This window comes from Stegodyphus dumicola, chromosome 2 (assembly GCF_044657685.1).
Source record: "Stegodyphus dumicola isolate Sdum_Otavi_A_Nest chromosome 2, ASM4465768v1".
NCBI lineage: Eukaryota > Metazoa > Arthropoda > Arachnida > Araneae > Eresidae > Stegodyphus > Stegodyphus dumicola.
The window spans coordinates 186652326-186678881 of record NC_140769.1 but is presented as its reverse complement, the minus strand read 5'-3'; the positions used below and the strand labels follow the sequence as shown (position 1 = coordinate 186678881).

Sequence of the window (26556 nt, the reverse complement as noted above, 5' to 3'; positions counted from 1 at the left end):
CTTCTACTGATTCTAGAGAGGGAGGGGAAATAAGAAACAGCTCAAGAGATATACTCAAGGGCAACTTATTACTTTATACTGAAAACATGAGTTGTTCTAGTTTTAAGGCTGTTAAGGACAGCTGACTTTAAGCATATACCACATAGGCATTTCCTAAGGCACTGTAATTTTTAAAGGAAGCCAACAAAGTTTTCCGTAAAGCAACAGCTAAAAAGGTATATTTTGGTTTTAATTATTAATATATTTAACATATATGAGGTGCTAATTATACTGATCATCCAAATGTTAGAAAAATGCTAGAACTATACCTGCTATGAAACATGCATTTCATTTGATGACTGTTGTATAGCTGCCAACTGTACCAGTTTCTTGACACGCCTCCCAGTCTCCTAATAGGAAACCAAATCTCTTTCTTTATAATTTTTATCCTTGACTAAGGAAAGCATTTTTCAGCAATAAAATAAAACTGCATGAATAAACTTTGCACAGTTCAAGTTCCTTTATTGAATTAATAAATCTAAATCATACAGATTTCATTCTCCCATTCCTAGTGATCTTAAGCATAATTTTTTAAAAAATTGTATTTGATTTGAATTATCTTAAATCTACTGTAGACATTTATAAAATTCTATATAAAGATTCAAGCAAATGCTTAATTGATAAATGTTTGTATTTAACTTTGTTTTAATGAATATGCAGAATCATTAGGTTCATTTCAGATCAGGAAACAAAAAATATGCATTGTTTTCACCAGGATTTGAACTCCTGATCTTCCAACTGCTAGCTGGGCATACTTCCATTTACATTATTAAGGCACATGTGGCTTGAGAAATGGTCACTAGATGCTATGAGTGACGAATTATCATCCACCACATTTTAGTTTTGTGACACTGTAAAGTGATTTTAAAGATTTTTGGAGGCAAGAGATGTAAAACAATGGGCAGTGTACTTCCTGGAATCTGAACTCCAAACCTTCCGTCTGCTAACAGAATGTGCTTCCAATACACCATGAAGGCATGTAGTAAAGTTGAAGAAAGTGTCTTGTAAATGTTTGGTGCCACCCAGGCAGTATAGTGGCTAGAGGAGATTGACTGCAATAACAAAGAGCCTGGGTTCTAATCCTGGAGAAAGCATGGATGTAAAATTATCTGTCCCTTCACAGGAGGTACAATGGCTGCCTATTAGGTGCCTCTACAATAAAATGGCCACCACTTTTGGCCTTAGTAGTGGCCAATGCCGTTACAGGCAAACGTCCACTATTGGAGCAAAAAATGTCTGGTACATTACTAAGTTTATCCACTCAATAGAATGCACATTTATTACTAATTTCATTTTTTACTGTGTTTAAAAGTAATTTGATAAACTGAAGTTTTATAATGAGAATTTTCTTATTAAAAAAATATTGCAAAATGAAATTATCTAAAGAACATAAAGTTAGAATATATAATTAATATATTTTATATCAGATTCATAATATAAATAGTTGAATAAACTGAGTCATGCTTTATAAAATTAGTTTGAATCAGACATGAGTTCTTTTAAAATGGGGCCTCCATGCAGTGCGACAACCTTCTGAAACTGCTGGTTTTTGGCTGGTGAACTTCTCAGTTTTCCAAATTTCTAGTTGCTGTGCTGTTTTTTGTGAGGTGATTTTGCTTACAAACAAGAAATAAATAAATTAATAATATAAAAATTGCTGATTTTTTTAAACTAAAAATGTTGTTTGATAATTTTTGTTATTGTTGTGACTTATTTTATTATTTTTGTTATTGTTGTGACTTGTCTGACAGCAACATCAGAACAAGCCCACGAAATTCATCGGGGCAATGAGTGCAAAGCCTGTACCTGTCGTTGTCAAGAGCTTTGAGCACCATACAGATGGTGCTATAACTTTGCTCAGTTCTGTACCCAGGTTTGATGGAAAGCACCTGAGAAGATATGTTTGAAGGTCTCCCAACTGTCTTTTCCTACCACCAACCTCTGGAGGGGACTTTCGGCTTGCCGCATATTTAGAGTGCCCCCATGCGGCAGAGATGCTATAAATTTACAAGCATTTATGCCATCTGTGGGATTCGAAGCCAAGCCCTTCTGTACAGCAGTCAGAGTCACTAACCATGATTCTGGTTGGGTGGATAATAATTTTTATAACATATATCATTCATACTTATGAAATCTGATTTACAGCTTATTAATGATATTTTGTCTGCTTTTTTGTACTGAAATGAGCCAGCTAAACTTCAGATCCTGTAAAAATTGATCAAATTCTAGTTTGCTGTATGTATGCTCTTAAAATGGTAATTTCACGTTTTTTATTGCTGTGAATTCTGTGTACATGAGACAGAAGAAAACACATAACGGAAACACTATAAATTTTTTAAATGTACTGCATATGATGCTTCAGAAAAATGCAGTTATTGTCTTAGATCCATGTGCTGTTTACAAAAAATGAAGATGCAATTTTTGGTGTTTATGTATTAGATAGTACTCTCTGATACCATGTCTGACTGATTCCTGCAAGTGTTCTGCAAACCTAGAAGTTGTTCTGGATACTTTTAGAAAGACAGGATTTTTATTTCTTTTTGTTAATATTCTCATTTGGGAGGGAGGTTAAGGCAGACGAAGATGGCTTATTTTCTTATTTCAACATCAACTTAAGACCAGTTAGAGCAAGTTTAATCTGCACTTATGCCTTTCATTTTTAATTTTTTTAATAATTTCTTTGGTTCAGAAAATCCTCGGGACAATGTTTATTTATCTTGTGTTAAGTTCTTCTGCATTTTACAAAATGTATGTACTAGATTTTCTGAGAAAAGAAGCAGAAGCAATCGATTGCCATCTCACTTGGCTGTGTTCATAGCTTGGTTTGGATAAGCTGTGACAAATAATAATCTGATATGATTTTGCATGCTCACTGCCAAATAATACTCACTGAAAATTTAAAAAAAAAAAAAAAAAAAAAAAAAAAAATATGTTTAATTGATCGTCTGGGTAACAGTTAGTGCACAAGTACTTAAATGTTTGTCTAAAAAATTACAGTATTAACCTATTTATTAATATTTTTGTTGTACTAGGTACCCACTAAAGGTAAAAGAAAAGTAAGAACCCTCCAAACACTAAGGCTTTCACCCTTGATTCTATGTCCAGCAATACTGTGAGCTGGCTTCATGAATATATTGTGAAATTTCTTGTATAATGGAATTGTATTTCAATACTCCTTCAAGAAGCATTTTGCCCATAAAAGCGAATACTATAAAACATTGTCATAATTAAGTACTTGTTGGTTCAGAGTTAATCTTCTGTAGTACATTGGGTAATGAAATGTGATTATTTTTGTTTCTTGTTACTGGAAATAAGTTTATAATTTAAACTTAGAAGTAAACTTTTATACTTTGAAATGTAGGGGGAAGCTGTCATAGTAAAACAATATTTTATAATACAATGTTTTAGTGTAGCAAATATTTATTTATTTGAGGGATGAATTTTTTCTCTAAACTCCAATGACTATTTTGTCGACATTTTCTCTGCAAATTTTATATGTACTTTTTTTAAATCTTTCTAAAAAAAGGGGCAAAAACCACCGACTTTTGCCTGATAAGTACCTTTTCATCTGTAAAAGAATCACAAAATTGTGCCAAGGTGGTTGCATTAATATGTAATTACTAGTTTTTATTATTGGGATTTTTTTTTGTTTTGTTTTTAACATTTGTAACAAATTAATCATTGTAAACAATATCCATAATTATGCTTCCTTCCCATTCTTAAGGAAAAGGAGAGCAAAAGATATGATCCTGAGCTGTTTGTTGATGGTGCCAATGGTATTGGAGCCCTTAAATTTAAAGAATTACTTGATTATCTGAATTTGTTAAAAGTCCATGTTTTTAATGATGGAAGCAAAGGAGTTTTAAATTTCAAGGTATGTTATATCTTATGCCTTTTCTTGTTTTAATACAGGCTGACCAATGCTGAACTGCAGAAAATAATAGAAGATAGATATCATCCCTATGCACTAGTAAACATTTGTTTGACACCAGTTCACTCCACTTACATATTGCTGTGGTATCAAAGCAAAGATTAGAACAAAGACAAATAATTTAAGTTAATGCTTTTAAAAATGCTCTGCAACTTTAAACTTTTCTTAACGTAATTTTCAGCCAAAAAGTGTAAAACTCACTTCGCACAGTATTTTTACAAACATTTCTTGCCTAACCTTTTTTTTTTTTTTTAATTAAAGCTACTTTTTGAGCATTTATATATACAGATATTAATGTTAGTACCATTAGTACCATAGTTAACACCACTTGGTCTCTTAGTTGATATATTTGCAAGCAGTAATACAGCAGAATATAAGAAACTTACAGGATATTAAAATCAAAGTATAAAGATTTCAAATCCTGACTGTTAATGACAGCAAAATCCAAAGAACATCAAATTAGAACGGTTTTGATCAAAGAACAAAATTTCACTTTACAGCATATAGTAGGATGTAGCCAGTTTATACCAGTTCAGCAGAATCACATCCTAAAATGTTTCTAATTTTGTGAACTAGTTGTTAAAACTAAATTATAGTATTTTAAGGCAATTTATAGTTATTTAAGTTAGTATAGATAATTGATGCTTATTTATGCAGTGAAGTGGTTATTAAATTATTTGAATCTTACCACTGGTTTTTTACATGTATTACAAAAATCATGTTGGATATGTGTAAGTTAACATTACATTATAATTTAACATTCTCCCTACCCATGAGTCAAAGATATTGAGCCGTCAAAATGTTTGCTTCAAAAAAAAAAAAAAAAAGAAAAAAAAAAGAAAAGAAAAGAAAAGAAAAAGACAAATGTAGTATATGTCACCTGAACTGTCTTGTATTAAGCATACTAAAAAGATATTAAAAATTTCTTTACATATTGTTACTATTTTAAAGGTTTCCTTAAACATAATTTTCATAGCATTTTTCATTGTTCCATCCACTCTGCATGTACATGAGCAAAAATGTAAGTAGTATTATGCAAAAAATCTTGCAGTGAATCCTTATCGTATCAAGGAAAGAAACTAAATGTGCATTAATTACCCTCTGCTGTTTTAGAGTATGTTTTAAAAATATTAGTGTTGAATAATTAATGTATAATTATCAAATATTTAGTATTAATTTTCTTATAACTCTTAATAAGTTATTACTAAACATTTAATACTTATTTTTTATATTTATAGCTTATTTAATGCAATTGATCCTTATCTGTTATTGCAAACAGACTAAGAAATATATGTATGCATGCATTTATCATAATAATCATATGTAGGTATTAGTTTATATACATAATAATATGTATGCATATATGTTACGGTGAAACACGGAAATCTGGAGAATGTCGACTTTCACCGGTGAATGTCAACATTCACATAGTCGCTTGATATATGTCGAAATATTTTTCAAATACTCTTATTTCAGATTTATACAGGTAAATGTTGATATTCATCATGTACTAATGGTGAATGTTGAACATATAAGAATATTATATTTTCTTCTCCGTAATTCAGTTGTGAAAAAACGCACTTGAGACTTAACTGAAAACACACAGTGCATTCAAAATGAGAAAGAAAAATAATGGTAATTAAAAACTCACTTAATTATACAGTACATTCTAAATGAGAAAATAAAACAATAGTAATAAAAAACTTACTAAATCATGTGATTCAAATCTTATTTATTGCAACAACTTAAACTATTATGACTCTTTATGACCTCTCTTTTCGACGTACACCAGAGCATATTTGTGATTGTCGACATACACCAGTGAGGGTCTGAGTATACAAGACTGTAATGCAATATTCGATCTTTCACCGACGTATTTGGTGAACGTTGACATTCTCCAATTTCGGTCTTTCACAGTAACATATACATAATAATATGTATGTATGTGTGCATATATATATACACATACATACATACATACATGTATTTCTCAATTCATCCCTATAACAGTAAAGAACCAATGAAAGTGTATCAAGTAAGCTATAAATGTAAAAAATAAATATTGAATTGTACGTACATATGTTATGTGTGTATATACACTCATACATACATATGTACACCCATCATCCACCCATGCATGTATATATAGTATATACATACATACATTTCTGAATCCCATCTCAATAACAGTAAAATACTCTTTAATTATTAATAAAATTGATCTATATGACCTAATGTAAAATAAACACGCTAGTTGTACTGTTTAAAGATTGAGTTGATTGACTGATAGCGCAAAAATTAATTTTTGCATTATGCAAATTGCTCTAAAGTTTATTTATTTATTTTGTTATGTTCATAGGATTAACTAGGATCTTATCTGTGTTTACTTTATTAACTTAATTTACTAACTTTAGAGTTAATGAACTTGGTTTTTCATGCAATAAATTACTAATTGAATCCATAACTTATATTATCTATTCTAATCTAACTTATACTATCTATTGTGGCTTTTGCTTATGATAGAATTTTATCTTTAAAGAAGCTTTGTAGAATCCTAGCTTCTCTTTCATCAGCCATTTCTAGATGTCTAATTTATGAATATTCAACAATTCATCTCATTCATCAGCATTCTCCAAACAAATTTGCATGTCTGAAGCATGCTGCATCAATGAATATTATGATATTATCCATAATATCATAACATCATATCATCCATAATATATATATATATATATATAATATCCATAATGTATATAATATAATATATATGATCCATAATATATATATATCATCATATCATATATATATATATTATAGATAATATTATGGATATAATAATGATTGATGCATGCTACATCAATCAATATTATGGATATTGAAATATATTTCACATAATATTAAATTTGTATTGCAAGTTAATATTAAATTTGTAGTTTAAGTTAATATTAAATTTGTATTAGATACAGTGGATACACGTTTGCTGATTCTTACTGCCCTAGCAATATTGTTTGTTTCTTTTTTTTTAACTTTCAAGTTACCGTTAATACATACAGTGGCATTTTGAAAATTTCAAAAAGTTATATATTTTATTCTAGTTGTTTAAATAAATTACATAAAGTCATAAGTTTTTTCCTAAATTTTATGATAAATGGATACTTATGTATTAATGCAATCACTTTAGTAGAAGTCACCAAATTTTCAGAATGGGCCAAACTGTGGCAACCATGCTCATAATAATCCTTCATTCAAACGCTACCATTTTTGTATGCATTCTTTTTTGCAAGTTCCAATAATTTTTATAAACAAATTGTGATAATTTTTTGCCTTAAGCTTAATTTAAAGTATGAGTTTGTTGAATTTTCCTACAATGGAAGAAACTGCAATAAAACTTTTGCAGGAATACAGAAATTTGCTGAAAATTTCTAAATGTATAGGGAGGAAATATCTTCCTACCATGTTGCTGAGGTTTGCATGAAGCCGAGTCTCCACAATTATCTGTCCCCACCCCCAAGTGAAAACAGATTGCCATGTACTTCAGGAGAAGTATGGTTCAAAAAATTACAGAGATTTGAAGAAAAATGTGTTTTACTTCCTTTTTAATATAGCGTATTCACGGAAGGGTCATTACATTATGACCACCCTGTTAATAACATGTAAGACCACCTTTAGCCCTCAAAACTGCCAGCATCCAGCATGGCATTGACTCCATAAGATGCTGATAGGTAGTCTAAGGTCTCTGGTACCAAGTGCTCACCAACTGGTCCTGCAATTCTCACGCATTGCAAGGGGGTAGTGTGGCAGCACAAATTTGGTTTTCCAGGTGGGACCATGATTGCTCTATTGGATTAATGTCGGGTGAATTTGGAAGCCAAAACATGACTCGGAAGTCAATGGAATGTTCCATGAACCACTCCCTGATGACTGGACCCTTGTGACATGGTGCATTATCTTGTTGCTAAACACCATCCTCCACCGGAAATACTGTTGTCATGAATGAATGAACTTGGTCTGCATCAATCTTCACGTAGTGCAGAGATGTCATGGATTGTTCTATGGTGATCATGGGTCATAATCTGCTCCATTAAAACATTGCCCATACCATAATACCCCTGCCACCAACTTGTTTCTGTCTAACTGTGCATCCGGGAGCAGGGGTTTGATTTAAAATCGCCATGTTAGCACACGCCCATTGATATGATGGACCAGAAAACATGATTCGTCGGACCATTCAACTTCCATTCTTTTAATGTCCAATTCTGATGTTTCTGGGCCCATTGCAGATGCATTGCAGGGACATGCTTCGGCCTCCAGCTGCGTAGGCCCATACGCAGCAATGCATGCTGCACAGTGTGTTGAAAAACACTGTTTGGGTCGCCATTGTTGTAGATGGTGGTGATTTTGGCTGTTGTAGCTTTTTGGTCATGGTGAACAATGCACAGCAATCTCCGCTCTCCTCTGGAATCAATGCGGGGTCGACGTCACATTGCTGGTCGATGTCTTATCGTTTTGCCATTTATACACCACTTTCGATATGAGCTCACAACAACTGCACGTGAACAGAACAGAACACTAAACGTGGCATTTCTGATATTTATGTTCCCAGTCATTGAGCCATAACAATTTGACCTTTATCAAAGTCTGATAAATGAGCTGCTTTTTCCATTTTGTTGCTTATCGCACTATGTTAGGAAAGAAGTTCCAAGTTCCACTTTATGCCGGAGATATCGCACTGTTTGTGAGATGTGTTTGAGCTCCATGAAATAAGGTTCGAAGGGCACTTGACGGTGATGTGTTGGTTAGGGTGGGTGAGATGGTGAAAGGTGCAAAACTTGCTACAGAGCTTTAAAATTCCATACAAATATGGCATATGAACTATCAAAATAGTCAGAAAAATATGTACAAAACATACACATAAAAAGTTAGTTTGAACATTTTAAGGAAAAGGTTTGTTCAGAGTCACAGTAGTGGATTCTGTTACGGAATGTAGGCGTCTGATTGGTGCATGGAGGAGTAATCACATTATCTTCTAAAGAACAGAGAAAAATTGAAAATAATAATGTAGGAAGTTCTTGTTTAGGAACAGAGACTTTAAGTCGAGAAAATTTGGTTTTTCATGAACCAGTGGGCAACCAATGGTTGAAGGTGACGATCCTAATTAAGTAATTCATAATGGAATGTCCCAAAGTAGGAGAGAAAGTCGCACTGTTTAGCACTGTTGAAGAAATGGTCATTGGTCTTGGTCAGGTAATCGCTGATAAAGTCAATTTTTATGTCCGAATGGAAATGTTCATTGCTGACATAAAAATGAGCATTGCTAATGTAGCGAAGAACCTTTGATTGAATACAGAGGCAGTTTGCACAATTTTTAGACGATTTTGGAAAGCAGTAATAAAAAATCGTTTGATGCAAAAGAAGTAATTGCAATTGTACTATGTTTTTAAAAGTCAAAATTATAGTTTGTGGCTTGAAAGTTTTGTTTTTATTCAAAATGGGAATTTAACAAAGCAGTGGATCGAAGGCTACATTTATGCTCTTTCCGAAGAGAAATATGCATACTCCGTTATCCAAAAACGACGTGAGAGTCATGGTTTTGTGATATCTAAAGCATCAATAGGTAATATCATCAACAAGAAAGGAAAAAAACGTCAAATTGGAGCCTAAAGTGGGACAAAAATTCCAAATGAGTATCCAAGCAAAAAACGGACATCTTCGACTATTGCAAAGGTAAGCTACACAAACTGTAGCTTAGCCCCCAAAAAATTAAAATATAGTATTAAAATAACAGACTTATAAAGGGCCCCATACCTCAAATAGCTTAGGGCTTTATAAAAGTCTAAATCAGGCTCTGCTCTTCACAGGTTGCGCTTTCCTTGTGTGTCGAATAACAAGTAGCTGGGCATTAATGGAGATTTTCCACTTACAGCACTAGTCCTCAGTTTTAGGGATGCTGTCTTGAGGTTTGCGAATTCCATGGCTAGTGTTAGTGGATTTAACAGCCAGGACTGTGTCGCTCGTGTAACATGCCAGCAGTGAATTAGTAGCGGAGCTTTGTCTTGGAAAATCTACCGCGTAAAATAGGTAGAGGATCGGGTCAATAATACTTCTTTGTGGCACACTACTCTAAATAGGTTTGTCTTCTGAGATGTGAGAGCCAACGGAAACACAGAAGCTCTGGGTTCTCAGGAAAGAGTGAAGCAGGATAATAAGTTCTCTAGAAAAGTGAAGGTTGATGAGCCCCTCATGCCAGACGCGATGAAAAGCTTTTATGATGTCTAGAAGGCAGAAGGCTGAGATAACAGAAAAAAAGGGAAAAGACAGATGGGTTGATATGTTTGAAAAGACAAGGCATAGCCGCTTTGTATACTCCAACAACAGCTGTGTACACGCATTGGTTTTGTTCCTTGGCAAGCCGATGGTTATAGATGGAGAGTAGTCATATCGTAATGTCTCTTCAGTGTAATCCTTATTTTATAATTAAAATTTGTATTCTAAACTGCTAAATAGTATGTTTTCTTTTCAAATGCTGATAATGTTTACCGACTTACGATAAACATCAGAGTTTGTGAATTTTTTAGAAAAAGTCATAAAAAACATGCACCCGATAAGTAACTTTTACCTCATCTGTTAAAAAAAAATCTCAAAATTGCACCAAAGTGGTTACGTTAATACAGAAGTTCTGTAAAACGTAAGTATATTGATGAACAAAAACATAATAACTTTTGATCTACTGTATTTGGAAAGCAGGCTCATGAGCAACTGAATGAGTAAAATTACTGAATATTAATAGTTTTTGACCAGATTATTTTAAATGAAAAGGCTAGATACATGTATATTTGAAGTAATTCTCCATCATGTGACAGAAATGAGAGTCTGGCTTTAGCATGCCAATAAAGGAATATCATAAAAATTGATACTTTACTAAGCCATTGTGATTTAGCAGTCCATTAACAATGGAGAAATAAAAGTTTGCAAAATATGTCTTACGTTTTATTTTCCTGTTATTTGTTACTTTCAAAAATCATTATTTTTTATATTTATAAAAAGGCAAGAGTTTACAGTTATAAAATTCTTTTTCATTATGCTTACGTACAGCTAAAAAATTTACAATCTAAACAGAATCTGCAAATGAATTTTGTTATTTTATTTTAGTATCAAAAACCGAAATTTATAAAATAAATATTTTTTTATCTGTTAAAAATCACTTTTAAATTTTTTTCTAAAGTCTTATAGTATTATCAGTTTGTAAATATGAAATTCTGGTAATTTTGATGGAAATGTTTTTCTGTGTTGTTTTTGTCCTTAAACTGACTTTACCTGACATATATTTTTTAAATTTAAGTGTGGTGCAGATTATGTGAAAATTGAACAGAAACCTCCTGAAGGTATTGTATATATAATTTTTTTTTAAATTGCTTTTTGTTTTGCAATTTTTGTAAACATCTTATAACATATCATTATGTCTAGTGATGTTCTACCATATTTCTTTGTGTATAATATTCCCCCTTTGTTTACTAATTTTACCATCTGAAAATCAAGAGGGGGGTGGAAGTTATGCGAATAATTTAATTTCCAAAGAATGCATATACAGTAAGAACACAATAAATGAAAAATAACCATGGATGAGCTACAGGTAACTACCACAATCTTATTTCTTTAAAAAAAAACTACAGTCTGATAAGAATACTTTGTAACATTATAATATCGAGTAAGATATTTTCATTTCTGCTTCCCTGTAGCTTGAATCTCACCCATTCTTATTGTTGTCAATGTTAGGTCCCAGTCACATTATGTTTCAGCTACATGGGACTTGGCATTGAAAAGGACAAATCTCAGAACCTGCACATTTCCAGGAAACCTGCGTAGCTAGGTTATCATTTTCACTTACTGAAAAGACTTGAAGGGCAAACAGTAATCAATTATTGTTCAGATTGCGATCATGTGATCCTTCAGAAGCAGAACGTTTAAAAAAATCCCCCATAGCCGGTACATGGTTTCCGTAGCTAGGCGGGACTTCTTTTCCAATGAAGCTCTTCTTCTGAGGAATCCTCCTGTTAAACCAGAGCTACCAGAATCTCATTTCTTGGAATAGTCCCCTCTAACAGGGACCATTGCTACAAGTGATACCTCTTTACTCCTTAGGCTTCAAATCATCCATAAATAATTAGAAAAAGTGCAGCTGCCTGAGTGAAATTGTAGACTAAATGTCAGTTTGTGTTTGCTTTGCTGTTATTGGTTAATTCTTGTTTTAGGCTAGCATAAAGATCAGCGGTTAGAAAAGAAAGTTTTGGTGTGACTTCGCCAGGTAGTTTGCAAGAATTTGTCTTTGTTAGTAAGATGTAAACAATCAATATACATATGAATCCATTTTAAAATTTAGGAGAGCTCATTCCTTGAATGCACTGAGGAAGGGTAAAATTTTCTGAATATTTAAAAAATTTTCAAAACCTGGCATTCAAAATCTGAGCCGGGGGGGGGGGGTAATATGCAAGGAAAGAGTATTAATGAGTTTCTTTAAATCATTGATTCGGATATAATATATATTTTCATACTAATTTTAAATAAGGATGAGAGGATTTGAGAAAAGCTATATTTGCTTAAAATATGGATCCTATTTGTGTGTACTTTGTTATAATTGATCTTAAAATAAAGTAGAAAATTTTATGAAAATGTTTTTCAGAATTAGGGGTTAGAAGGGTTCTGTAAGTAAACATTTTTCTCTGGTATTGATTTTGCAAATAAAAGTTCCAGTTTGTAAAATGTTTAAAAAAGTTAAATACAAAGCTTTCCAAATGTTTGCATCTAAAATTCACACAGGTACTAGTCGTTAATAATTTCGTTAATAATGCATTACATATAGTAAGCATTATTTTGTTAGTGGAGGACTATTCATTGCCTCCTTCCCCCCAAAAAAACTTTATTGTTTCGCCTAAATTTATTTTAAAGCCTTACTGAAACTGCTTAATATTAGATATTAAAAAATGATATACATCAGATATACCAGAAAAGCGATTTAAAATGTAGATTATCCCTAATTTTTTTGCACATGAAAGTATGGAATTTTTTGTAGTTAATTATTTTACTGAATAAGTTAGTATTTTCTTAATTGGATTTTTTTGCTTTACAAAGACCATGTAAAATATATAGAGAGAGAACTCGTCTGTCCCCCATATTAAAATTGTTTTCATAAAATTCTTTACTTTATATTGAGAAGCTTTTTCACTTGCTTAATACATGTCTAGAATCAATATTTAAGAAAACAATGTCTGTAACCACTTTTCTCAAATACTCTGTTTAATCTGAATATTATTAATATATTTTTAGGGGGGGAGTGGAGGCTGCAATTCAAAATAAATTTCTTCATTTTTAATTAGCCAAATGTTGGCTAAATTCCTTTAATTGTTACAAATTTTGAGTAATAAAATTTATTTTTACTTTTGTTAAGTATTTAACTTTATTGGATGGGCTGATTTTTGTTATCATTATTTGGCATGTTATTTTAACTCAAATTTAATTAAACTTTAATTTTAATTTCTTCTTCCTGTTTCCTCTGTACACCAGCAGTTGGCAAATTAAAAAAGGAATTTGGATAAAATATATTTTGGCAGATAAAATTTTCATAGTAGTTCGTAATTTGAAAACTAATATAGCATTTCTTAAAGCTAAGGAGAATTGGATTAAAGCTTCAGTTTTTCTTTTATTTATGTACAAATGTAGTCTTGTAGTAATTTTACATCTCGTTCATGAACAAGACCCATCATTAAAAGAGAGATGTTTTTATGCTGTTATTGTTAGCTTAAGACATTTAGAATTTCACTTACTTCTTAAGTTAAGAATGACTTCTAAATAACTGAGTAAGAATAGCAGATGTAAAAAAATTAATTTCTTCTTTCAGTATCATTTTAGAAATTTAGGAGTTTGTTGTAGATTTAATGTATACAAAAAACACATTTTAATGTTTTTATTGAACTGAAAATATTCTCTGAGCAATATTCTGTTACATTTCATGTAGCTTGCCTGTTTGCTAACCAGTTTTAAGATTAATAATGCTGCTTAAGATTAAAAATGCTGCTTTAAGATTAAAAATGCCGCTTTAAGATTAAAAATGCCGCTTTAAGATTAATAATGATATGATGAAGGTAGATAACATGTGATTAAATTGATTGGTATTTCAGCAGGTACTTGGCTGCAACAGTTCTATGAAATATGCGATACTTCATATAAATGTATCCAAGACACTCTGCTAGATTCCTATTCCCATTCTAGTCTGTGGCTGCTATTCTCCATGTTTGTTTTCCTAGATTCTGTGCATCAAATGGTTGCATCACACTGGAGAGAATTACGGCTCCTAGCCATGTCAATATCCAGAATAGCAGGCACTGGATAAGCATATCAGAAGGACATACAGTCTTCACTCAAATTCCCAAAAGTTTTATTAAAACATAATATTCTTATTTTGTTCAAATAAAGATAACTGTGTAGGTAAAAATTAAAAAAATCTAATCAGTGTGCATTGCAAGTTTATGAAGAGCTTTGGGAATCTTGCATGTTAGTAGTTTTTAAATTTTGATTTAAACATAGTACATTATATTTATATATTCACTAGAAAGAAGTACTGTTAAATTTTTATTAAATTGTGTGAATCAGTTTTATGTTTTGATTGATTGATAAACTAAGTTAGATGTAGATTAAACATTTAATGTCTAATTGGAATTTATTTTCTATACATTATGTACAAAATATATAAATATATATTTTCAATTCTGCAACTGAGAGAAAGGATTTGTCACTTATTTTATGCTTTAAATATGATTTTTTTTTTCAAATTAGGTTGCAGTATTATAGCCGGAAAACGATATGCGTCATTTGACGGGGATGCTGATCGATTAGTTTACTTTTATAAAGATATAAAGGGCATTTTCCATTTGTTAGATGGTGATAAAATAGCTACATTGGTAAGTCTTTTTTTAATACACTTTTCTTTCTGATTATGTGCGGTTTCTGTTTCTTTTTCAGATCACTTAAATATTCATTTTAATGCTTTTTATGTCATATTGCAACATGAATTCAATCAGTAAGAGTCATTTAGGGAAGTTTTACTGCTTATAGTATAATATCCATGCAGAGAGATACTCAAAATAACAGCTACTTCTTTGATTTGTTGCAACTTTTTCTGCTCCCCCCCCCATCCTGCTCAAAAACATTGTTTGATATTTAAATATCAAGGTTAAAGAGGGTATGGTTCTGAGACTGGTTTATATTTCTGTTATTAAACAAAAATTAATTTTTGTCTGACAGTTTGTGTGTGATCTATATTCGCTATTTGTTTATTTTAAAGTAACTTTCTTGTAATCATTGTGCATCTTCTTTTATAAAACAACACTTTTTAAAAGTATTATCCAAATCCAAGATATTTTGGAATTCTATCAGTCATAAGTTTTATTATTTAATTCTTTATTTGATGTATACTTTAAAATTTATACTTCAAAATTTCTTTTCATTTGAAATACTGTATATTTTCAGGTTTAAGGCAAAAATTTGAAGCAAATATTTTGCTACTGAAGTTTGGAAGACAGTTTATATATGAGTTTACAAAATAATTTGATCACAAAAATAATATTACAAGTTAAATGATTGAAAAATTATTATTTTTTTTTTATTTAATCTTAATAAAAATTATTCAGCTTTCTCAAAATTGGTATTCGATTCAGAATTTTCTTCCACCTCTCGGAACTCTCTTTTTGCTAAACGGGAGTCTGAGTGAATATCATCATTCTCCCTTTGATCATCATATTGTTTTAAAACAAGCTCATCATTTGGTTGAATTAGTTGGGAGATTTGAGAAAGATAAGCTATTGACATCATAAGTATATTTTCATTCTGTAGTGATCTCTAATTTTCAAATGAAAGCTGAAATTTCAAAAATAATGAAAGCATTCATTTTCATATTGCTTGCTGGATCTAATTTATATGACCTTTTTGCAATATTCTTCCTTATGACCTTTTGTTTTCACTTTTGCAAATAGATTTATAAGACAATTTAATATTCAGTTTATACACCAGTTTTCATCTTTGGCTGAATTTTTGCAGTCTCGCAGTGTATGTATGGATTAGTTTCTATTCCAGAATGTATGATAAACTGTTTTCTTTAAGAATGCATTATGTAAGTCTTAACTTTTTCATATCTACTGATGAGTTTTTCTGTAGCAAGCATCTGATTTATAGTAAACGAAATTATGGCTTTATATGCATTTTCTGTTTACTTCACTTATACAACTGAGATAAGTGAAAAGAAGACATGGTCATACTTCATTAATCAACTACTCTGAACTTTAATTAGATTTGCAACATACATTTTTATCTATACAGTAAGACCCCGCTTAACGCGGGGGATACGTTCCATCGAAGTAGATGCGAAACAGCGCTAAGCGAGGCTATCTTAACATGTAAATAATGGGGTTAGGGGAAGATGGATAAAAAATGGTTAGGCATTAAATTTAATAATGTTTTTTAATAAAAATAAAATCAAACATTTATTTCTTACAAAAATAAAAACAATATAAACGCATATACTTTTAAAAACAAATAAAATTCTCAGTCAGATCATTCAGTCTATTCTGGGTTTCCAATTTTCTGCCTTTTTGTCAAGAAGGCATTATGATAGATTGGCTTAATGGCATATTGCGTTCAATTTCGTCGTCAATCCATATAGACAGTCGTTTTTCCATTTCCTCTATAATGTTATTTCTAGAACGGGTAATTCTAGTTGCAGAGCTTGACGTAGTTGCAGTTGCCGATGACAGTATTTTTTCTTTATTCTTTAGAATTGTCCTTATTGTTGAAGTTGCCAAAATCAATGCAGCACTAATTTGAGATTCACGTTCACCAGAATCTAATCTTCTAATCACTTGCATTTGAGTTTCCAGTGAAATACTTTTTCTGGTTGCTTTCTTTTCTTGTTTTTTATTATCACCCATGATAAAAACTAAAGATCATAATATTTGTCACTGTATTAATCGTTATAGTATTATACAAATTTAAACTTACAATAATGTCAACAAATGTTTCAAATGATAAAAATGCGTCCACAAAGCAAGAAACACAACTACACTGTTTCGGATATGTTATTTGGAAACCTAGCGCTGCGCACAATTTTGGAGAATCACCGGGTTGAAATAAAAGAGCGCTAAACCGAAACAGCGTTAAACGGGGTCTTAGTGTATTTTATTGTTTTATGTATCCTTTTTATATAATTCAATAAAACAAAGCAAATCTATTTCCTTATTTGCCCAGAATGTATTCTTTCTTATTTCATGTTTTGATTAGGAAAACTAGCTAAATAATTATAGTTAATGTTAATTAATGTTATTCTAATAATTATATAAAATATATATAATTTAACAATTGTATATAATTAATTAATAATTATGTATAATTCTAATAATTTTATAACATTAATAATTAATGTTATAAAAATTAATGTTATTGTTAATTAATGTTATTCTAACTAAAAAGCAGTGTTAACTAGATAATTCATAAATATTATTAATATGATCAAATTATGAAGTTATTTTTTTGGATATTAAGAATTGATTGGTTATGAATGATATTTATGAAATCCAAAAAGAAAAGTTATTTTTATGAAAATTATTTATAGATAGATGAATTTAAAAAAGAAATATCATTAATTTATTAGTAAATCATGTAATTTTTCAATTTATAAATACTGATGTTAAAAAAGTTAATTTTTTAAAACTAATTCTGTATTAAAATTTTGCATTCTGTTAGATGGGAAAATATCTCAAAGAACTTGTTGAACAGACTGGACTAAATCTTTCAATACGAATCATACAGACAGCTTATGCTAATGGTAGTTCAACTCAGTATATCAAAAAAACATTGGTAAGCATATTTTCTATTAACAAGAAAATCTCAAATGATTTATTTGTAACAATAACTAAGTAAGAAATTTTTAAAAAATACTTAGGTATGGATGAAAGGAAACATTTAAGAAATGTTTCTTATGAGATAGGAAGCACAAAGAACACTTTTAACTCACGTCAGAAAAGCTAGAAAAATCATTTTTAAAAGAAGTTATGCTTTACAGGAAACTGGCGTTTGTTTCTATATTGCCAACTTGAATTTTGGATTTGATCAGCATTACAATTAGCGTTTAATTATCTATCTAAATATGACCCCTTAAAGAAAAGTCTTAGCTAGATAAACGTATCATTTTCTAAATAGGTGGCTTTGAAAATCCAGTTTCTATTCAGTTAATAGACCTTTTATTTATAAAATCAATTAAAGTATCTCATTGGAATCTAACTAAAAAACTTTTTGATTTTTTCTGAAAATTTAAATAATGGAGTTTGAAGGTCTAGGAAATGAAATATTTGTGAGGGTATAACTTATTGAATTATGGTAATGTATGTAAATTTTTTATGGAGTGAAAATCAGCTTACAGTTTTTTAAAGTGCATTACTATTTGTGGATATATTGTATTTGACGTATCCCCTCTCCATAATCCCAAGAGAAACACTTTCTTTAAAATTACTTTAAAATTTTTTATTTTTAAACACAAAAATATGTTACTAAATGCATTGCTTTATACACTTAAATTTAATATAAAAAAAATCTGAAAAAATATTGTATCCTATACAATTTTTTGGTTTTATTCCGTGTGCTGAGGATGGTTACGTATGAATATTTCTCTAGATACTATGAATGGATCCTAATTTACATCTGTTGATTTTTCTAGAATACTGTGGATGGATCATAACCTTCAACTGAATATACATGCACTGTGCTGTTACATTTTTACTCTTTTGTTTGATTTGTGTCAATAATTGTCAAGTTTGACATATTTTATATAATACATAATTTTGATTAATTTATAATGAAAACATCTAAACAATAATTTATATTAATTTATGTATTTTACTTAATAATTTATATTAACTTAATTATTTTAATTTATAGAATTCGATATAGAAGAAAAAAGAAATAAAAAATGAAACAAGGTTCAAATAGATAAAAAAATAAAAGAAAATAGACGAAAATAAATAAAAAATATTCCAATAATTTCTTTTTTCGTTTCTGTTTGAACATTGATTTTTTTTTTTTTTAACAAAATCTGTAACTTATATAACACACTATTACATCAGTTTTTATTTTTATTTATTCTAAAAATGTGTTTCTTTTGGTATAATTATATTTGAATACACACACATACATGTGGGGATAAAGGTTTTTAAGATAAATAAGGAATTGGAAAATTCCATTTACTTAGTTTATAAAAAGCAGACTCAATGTATAAAACTTTTTAATTCACAATATAAATTTAGTATTATATATCTCTTTGATGACAAAAAAATTCATCCATTATTGCCCGTCTCTAATACAAAGCAGTAATACAAGTTATACAAAGCAGCTTGCAAAAATTTATGGAAAACAAACATTTTTGCTATATTCTTTCAAACTTAAATTATTTTCTAAAAATTGTAATTTTTACCCATATGATAAAAAGCAGTATATTTGAAGTGCAAAAGCATACGTTGTAAATAATATTTAAAAAATTGTAATGCAGAACAGGGTTGCTCAGTATGCAATATATACACTGGTGAAATAAATTAAGAGAATTTTCATATTTGATCTACGATCTCCTAGAACTACTTATTGGGCAGATTTTAATAAAATTTGGTGTGAACATAGGTTGATATAATACAAACAAAATAAACATTCAACAGTTATTATAGACACACATGTTCGTGTGTATCACTCATGGGAGTCTGAAGGTCTGAAAGAGCAGTTGCAGAAGATGCAAAAGAAATGGGTTAATAAGGGGTATGGTCCCCTCTTACAACCATACAGGCCTCGCAGCGTGATGTCATACTGGAAATAAGGTAGTTTATCAGTGCCTGGGGCAATTGGTCCCACTCATTCAACAACGCTGTTTTCAGTTCCTGGATGGTTCTCGGAGGGGGTTTGAGAGTTGCAATTGCCCTCCCCAGAGCATCCCAGACATGCTCTATAGGGTTGAGGTCTGGAGACCTGGCTGGCCAATCCATCTGGCGAATATCCTCACTCTCGAGAAACTGGTCGACCAGAAGAGCTCTATGTGGCCTCCTGTTATTGTCCTGTAAGATGAACTCTGGGCCCACTGCATCCAGGAAAAGGCAAACATAGGGCTCGAAGATCTCATCCCTATACCTCACGCTAGTCACAGAGCCTCTGTCAAATACATGGAGAGGTGTGCGGCCATCCAACATGATGCCTGCTCAGACCATTACACCGCCGCCGCCATAATTGTTGATTTCGCGGACATTGAAGTGTAGGTAGCGAGTCCCTGCGGACTCTCCTGTATGTAGATGTGAGTGGAACACAAACAGCTGGTCTTCTGGCAAACAACCCTCTCTCATTCAGTCTTTTGGAAACAATCACCCTTGTTACATGGATTCCTGTTTCTGCATAGATGTCCCGAGAGAGCTGAGAAGCTGTAGCCCTTTTGTTACGCCTCGCTAAAACGGACAAATAGCTATCTTCTCTGGCCGTCGTGGCTCTTGGACGACCTTGCCCAGGCTTTCTTTCGATGGATCCAGTATCCTGGAACTGTTTCCATAGGTTACACACGATGCTGGGCTTTAAATTAAACTCTCTGCATATCTGGACTTGCGATTGGCCTGCCTCTAGCCTTCCCACAATTCACCACCTCATTCCGTCATCTAAACATTAGTGGTTACTCATTTTTACTGTTCCGATGTGAATTTAACCAATTGCTGCAAGATAACGCCAAGAAATTCACTGAGGTATGCTAAAAAATGCAATTCGTCTTATGCTCCATGAGCTATAAAGCCTGTTTTTCTACTGGCTCCGTCTATACATACGTGTACGCTTACGTATTTGCTGTACAAGATTTGCATTTTTATCTAGAAGCAGTGGTTTTTCCTTCAGTTCAGTTCTTTTCATGCAATTCGATAAAATATGCAAATTCTCTTAATTTATTTCACCAGTGTACAACAGTACTATATTATTATATTTTTCTTACTTGTTTATAGATCATGATTTTGCCATAGAAAAAATAACTTATGTTTATGAAACACTTAGACAATACTGTTTCAAAATGAAATAATTTTACTAAAAATTATAAATCATGACTTTCATTTATTAAAAATTAGTAACATTAGAAAAGTGCTATATAAGGCTATAGTGGCATGATGGTTGTAGTTGAAAATTAGACAATGTTCAGCTTAAACTTACAATGAAAGTTATTAATATTCAGAGGTATCCCCACCTTAAGAACATTATGCAAAAGCATTAATGTAACAATAGTAAAAATGATATTTTAAGGTACATTGATTTTTTAAAAAATGCATATTTTAAACAGGAAATAAAAATATATGTCAAGCAGCTCAGCTCTGCTTCACTGTAAACAAAAGTTTAGCTTAAATTTCTAAAATAATTAATGGTTTTCTTTAAAGTACATTTTTAAATACTCAAATTAAGAGTGCAGTCGCTTGCAGCAGTCACAAAATGTTTGAAAATATCACAAGGCTCAAACTACTTTGCATTTGAAGATCCTATACAGAAGATCTGAGCCATAACTTCTGATTTGGGTATAATATCATCGGATTTTCTTATACTGAGAACAGAAAGTAAACAAAGTAACTTCAGCATCATTTAGTGCTGAAATTCAGTTCATTTTATGAAAATTTTTTGAGTCTTAAGATTATTAGTTTATTAAAAGTAGTTAATGTTAATTGGTATATTTTTTCAATAGAAAATATTCAGTTCAATTTACTGAAAATTTTAAATTATTGAAGTTCTTCTTTAATAAGTCATAATTAAATTATTAACTTACTATTATCTGATAAGTTTTTATAAAATGGAGATGAGCACATTTTATTCATTTTCTGTTTCATTATCTATGCTAAAGTAATTTCTTTTCGAATATTTTGTAAGTTTATAATCACTAGTTGTTCGTAATCATGCCAATAGATATTTGTTTGATTTTTCAGAAAATACCTGTAGTTTTTGTGCCTACAGGTGTAAAACATTTGCACCATGAAGCAATGAAGTATGACATAGGAATCTATGCTGAAGCTAATGGACATGGCACAGTATGTTTAATTTTTGTGTTTTCTGTTTCATGTGACTATTCACTTTCTTTGAAATTATTAAGCTGAAATGTTTCACTTTCAGTCTGTAGGATGTTAAGAAGTTTTAAAAAAGAATGTAGAATTTTAAATTTAGTTTTTGTTAATTATATAAAAATATATGCTTATCATTTCATTTAGCAATTAAAACTAAAGTTACAAAATAAAAGATAAATTCTCTAGACATATGTTAATATAGATTATAAAAATTATCAACAGAGAATAATGGGTTATCTAGTGAGAGTAATCAAATAATGGGTTATCTAGCGAGAGTAATCAAATAATGGGTTAAGTCACCAAATAGCTTAGTTTCAATTTCAGTCAAACATTTAAATTTAAGCAAAAAAGCAGTTTGATGTCGATTTTGAATAACGTTTTGATTTTGAGGTGATCAGAACAGGTCTGTCTTCTTCAATCAAATAAATATCAAAGTAACCATCTTCAACTTTTCCTTGAAAAACAAATATTGCCTGAACAAATTAAGGTTGCTTTTTTGTCTAATTTAAGATTTTAAATTTGTGTATTTTCTTCCAATGCGGGATGCCCTCCAAATATTGAGATTAAGGGCACAACATGAGTCAAATAATTTCCAGAAATTTGATGAGTGTCATTAAAGACATTATGAATAATTCATGAATAAACTTCTGCTTTTCTTATTTAAAATTCTATGTAAATACCTATTTAGATGTTTCTAGATATATTTATATTAAATTAGTTAAATTCCATTGCTGTTTTGAAGGCTATTTTTTCTCATCATTAAATGTTATGATCCGGTTAATGTTATCAAAATAGCCATGAACAAATGTGATCCCATTAAGTGGCATTTACTGTACAGCATGTGTTTTAAGAAATTGGAATTGTGATTTTTATAATTTTACTACTGAAACCATGGCCATAAATTATGATATGATAATATAAATGTATTTTGAAACTGAAATATTAAATTCATGGTGACTTACTGACTGATGTAATGTGGAGTTAGAATTATTTTTTATTACAGGTTGTATTTAGTGACCATGCAAAATCCCAGCTTAAAAATCTTTCTTGCAGTACCAGGTATTTTTGTTTCTTTATTTGTTTATATTTATTGTATTCAAATTTCCTTGAAATATGAATACATTAAAAAATTGCTGTTTGTATCTTTCTGTACATATTTCACATAGAAATCGAATTTTTAATTCATATACAGGAAAGAATTAACTTTGAGATATAGTCATTGCTGGGTACATTTTATTATAATATTTTTTAAGATTGTAACTAAATAGTTGATAGTCTTTAAGTTACAGTAGTTGATATCACGTTTAGATACACCTCTTGCAATCTGTGATGCTGCATTGTATACTGTGTATAATATAATGGATATATTGTGTTTTCTCTTTTATTGGGTTCATTGGAACAACATTAGTGTATCTGAATATTGTTTGTTATGATGTGTATATTTAAATTTACACATACACACACTAGACTTGAAATCCAAAATTGATTAATCTAATGAAATCACATTACATGACAAAAACACACTCTTAAATAAAGTGTGTGTTGCAAAGTCATTTAAAATCTTATTCGTCAAATAAACTTGCTTTCTACAGAGAGTGTTTACATATTTTTAAAATGTTTTTGGGGCCATTTAATTAATGTTAAAAATGGAAAGGGTGTTTTTTTTTTTTTTTTTGTTTTTTTTTTATATTTGATCTGTTAGCCTTTTTTGGGGAGGGAAACTATAAGTCTGCCTCATGATTTCCACGGTGGAAGGACTTTTGTAAAATTTACAGGGGTCCTGATTTTCATTCTTCTTCCACTACTTTCCAGAATTCATCAGCCACGGTGGGTTTGTGCTTTGAAAGAGTTCCTTTCAAGAGTCACAATAGTCCATAAGTGACTTTGCAGGAATACATTGAAAAGATGTACATGTAATACCTGTATCAGTCTTCACTTTTTCAAGGAATGCAATGGTCTTTTTTGAAGTATGACTTTTTCTTTCTCTTCATGAAATTTCACTCTATGAAAGTAAATGGAATAAAGATATGAAATTTCTGTAAATATTGGAGGTAAAACTTTCTCTTGATAGTATGTTGATTTTAACATTTTTTTCCCCCACTCTTCTTATTTTTAATTTCCCATTGTAAGAGAATCTTGCAACAAATCATAAACCTCTCAGTGAAACTTTCTTTTCATTGACAGAAAAAGGTTTGTACATTTCTCTCTCTTTTTCTTTTTGATAATAGATATACTCTTTTTTTTTTTTTTTTTTTTTTCAATCATTTGGGTAAACCTATGCTTCAGCAAGGGTCACAGAGGACTTCTATTTTATCTCTTGCTAAATAGCTTTCGTACATGATTCTGCAAATTGTTCTTTGTCAAGTCAGATGCCTCGCTAAAAGCTGGTGAACATTTTTTTTTTTTTTTGGCTTTTTTTAAATTGTAAATCTTGGTTTAATATTTTATTTATTGTTGCTAACATGTATTTAAAGACTTTGATTTCCATGTAAGCAGATTTTCTATTTTTTTACCAACATTTTAACTTTAGAAACATTAGGAAAAGTACATACCTTTTTTGGTATTTGTTTGAAACCTTCTTTCTATGTAGAGGAAATGATTGATCATTTTTCCCTATCCAGTTCTTGCTTATTTTGGGTTTAGAAATTTTAATACCATGCATTTCAAAAAATTTTTGAATTATGAAATAGGAATATTTCTCTTTGGAAAGCACAAAAACATATCCTTCAATCCACAGCTTGTTTACATGTGGTGTTTTGAAAGGGGAATGAATTTAAAAGTAGGAGATAATATTTCTCAATTCAAATAAGATGTTGCCAGAAATTTTTATTCCAAAGCATTTCCTTTATCTAAAATTTGTAACTGAAATTGTCCTAAAAATGTGTAAACACCTTCTGTATATCATGAATAAAAATCTAATCTAATTCAGAAGATACATGTGTGTGTGTGTTTGTATACATATATAATACATAAACACATACATATTGCTCTGAACAAGGCTTTCTCCTGGTTTTCAGTTGCTAGAATGGAATTATATTGTAGCTGCATAGAATGAATGTGTAGTTGTATGGAGCATGCACAATGTATTATTTTAATCATGCTGTATCATGTATTTTAATCATGTGTTTAATATCATGCAGTCTGGTGGGGATTGGAAGTAAGAGTATCAGGAAATAAGTGCACAACTCTTCAAGAACATAGTTTAAAGTGACTGTTGTCTGTATAATATGACATTCAGAAATAATATATTTTATGTAAATGTGATTTCTTCTGCTATCATGTTTGCAGTATGCTCTCATATCAGACTGTATTGAACACAGTAACCTATTAATTTGTTGAACACAGTAACCTATTAATTTGTTGAACACAGTAACCTATTAATTTATAAGTGTTTAGGGTAAAATGTACTTTTTATTATGTACATCCTTGAAATGAAAACTTCGAACAAGTTTGTAGTTAAAAATATGAATTTGGAAAAATATTCTCAACGTGGAAATGCAGCTTATTTTGAAGTATTAAGACATTTTATTTGTTAGATATGGCATTAAAATCCAGGATTTTTTAAGTATTATTTCTTTGAAACTAGAAGAAAAAAAACTTCTTCAGTTTATTGTACAAATTTTCAAAATTTTTGTTATTTTAAATGATGAGGAAAAACTTTTTTGTCTTTAATTATGATAATAAGTGTTTTTTTAATATAATAATAGTAATATATTGATTTAAGGTGATGAAAATTATCTCCCTCCAAAAAGATTTGAAAGCATCCTGTATTAAGAACCTGTTGCATGAGCTTTAGTGATTTATACCTCTTACTGAAATTAATAAATTGGGCATTTATTTTTTCATAATATATATCTGTAGCTTGTGTTTTGCCTTCAGTGACTTTATAATATAAAAACAAAAATTATTTTTCTTTTAACTAATATATATATATATATATTTATATATATGAACAAGAAAAGAAATTGCATTAATATAGGAAACTCTTGTTTCTAATAGAAATAAATTGACTTACAAATGGGTTAACATTTTAATTGTAATTTTAATTTCATAATGAAAAGTTAAGTAAATTTTTATTTCAGTTAATTGTGCAGAATTAGTTCTTTCATAAAACTGATTTAATTTTTTTGTATTTTTATCTGTCAATATATTTGTAGTTCAGTTTGTCAATTAATGTAGAGTTAGGTTTAAACTGAGTATTTTAAATGTTGTTTGAATAATGTTATTGAAGAACGGAATAAAAAATAGAAAACGCACACTGCTGTATTTTCTTACGTGTATCAAGATACTTAGGAAACTTCAATAAAATTCAATAATAAAAATTTATAATTGAAAAATATGATAAATGTGTTTCCTTCAATAATAAATTTATTATTGAAGGAAACACATTTATCATATTTTTAAAAAGCATCTGTGGTATTATTTAGTTCTGTTCACTTT

At 30.2% G+C, this 26556-nt stretch overlaps 1 protein-coding gene across 1 annotated transcript in view; it reads left to right on the top strand.

Annotated features, from left to right (window-relative positions):
- The window catches only part of nst (phosphoglucomutase 3-like protein nst), a 77505-nt gene that overhangs the window by 29146 nt on the left and 21803 nt on the right, over window positions 1-26556 (top strand). The window contains exons 7-12 of the mRNA XM_085811529.1: window positions 3764-3913; window positions 11310-11352; window positions 14798-14922; window positions 17756-17869; window positions 21982-22083; window positions 23120-23175. Coding sequence (XP_085667655.1) covers window positions 3764-3913; window positions 11310-11352; window positions 14798-14922; window positions 17756-17869; window positions 21982-22083; window positions 23120-23175 — 590 coding nt within the window. The remainder of the gene's footprint in view (window positions 1-3763; window positions 3914-11309; window positions 11353-14797; window positions 14923-17755; window positions 17870-21981; window positions 22084-23119; window positions 23176-26556) is intronic.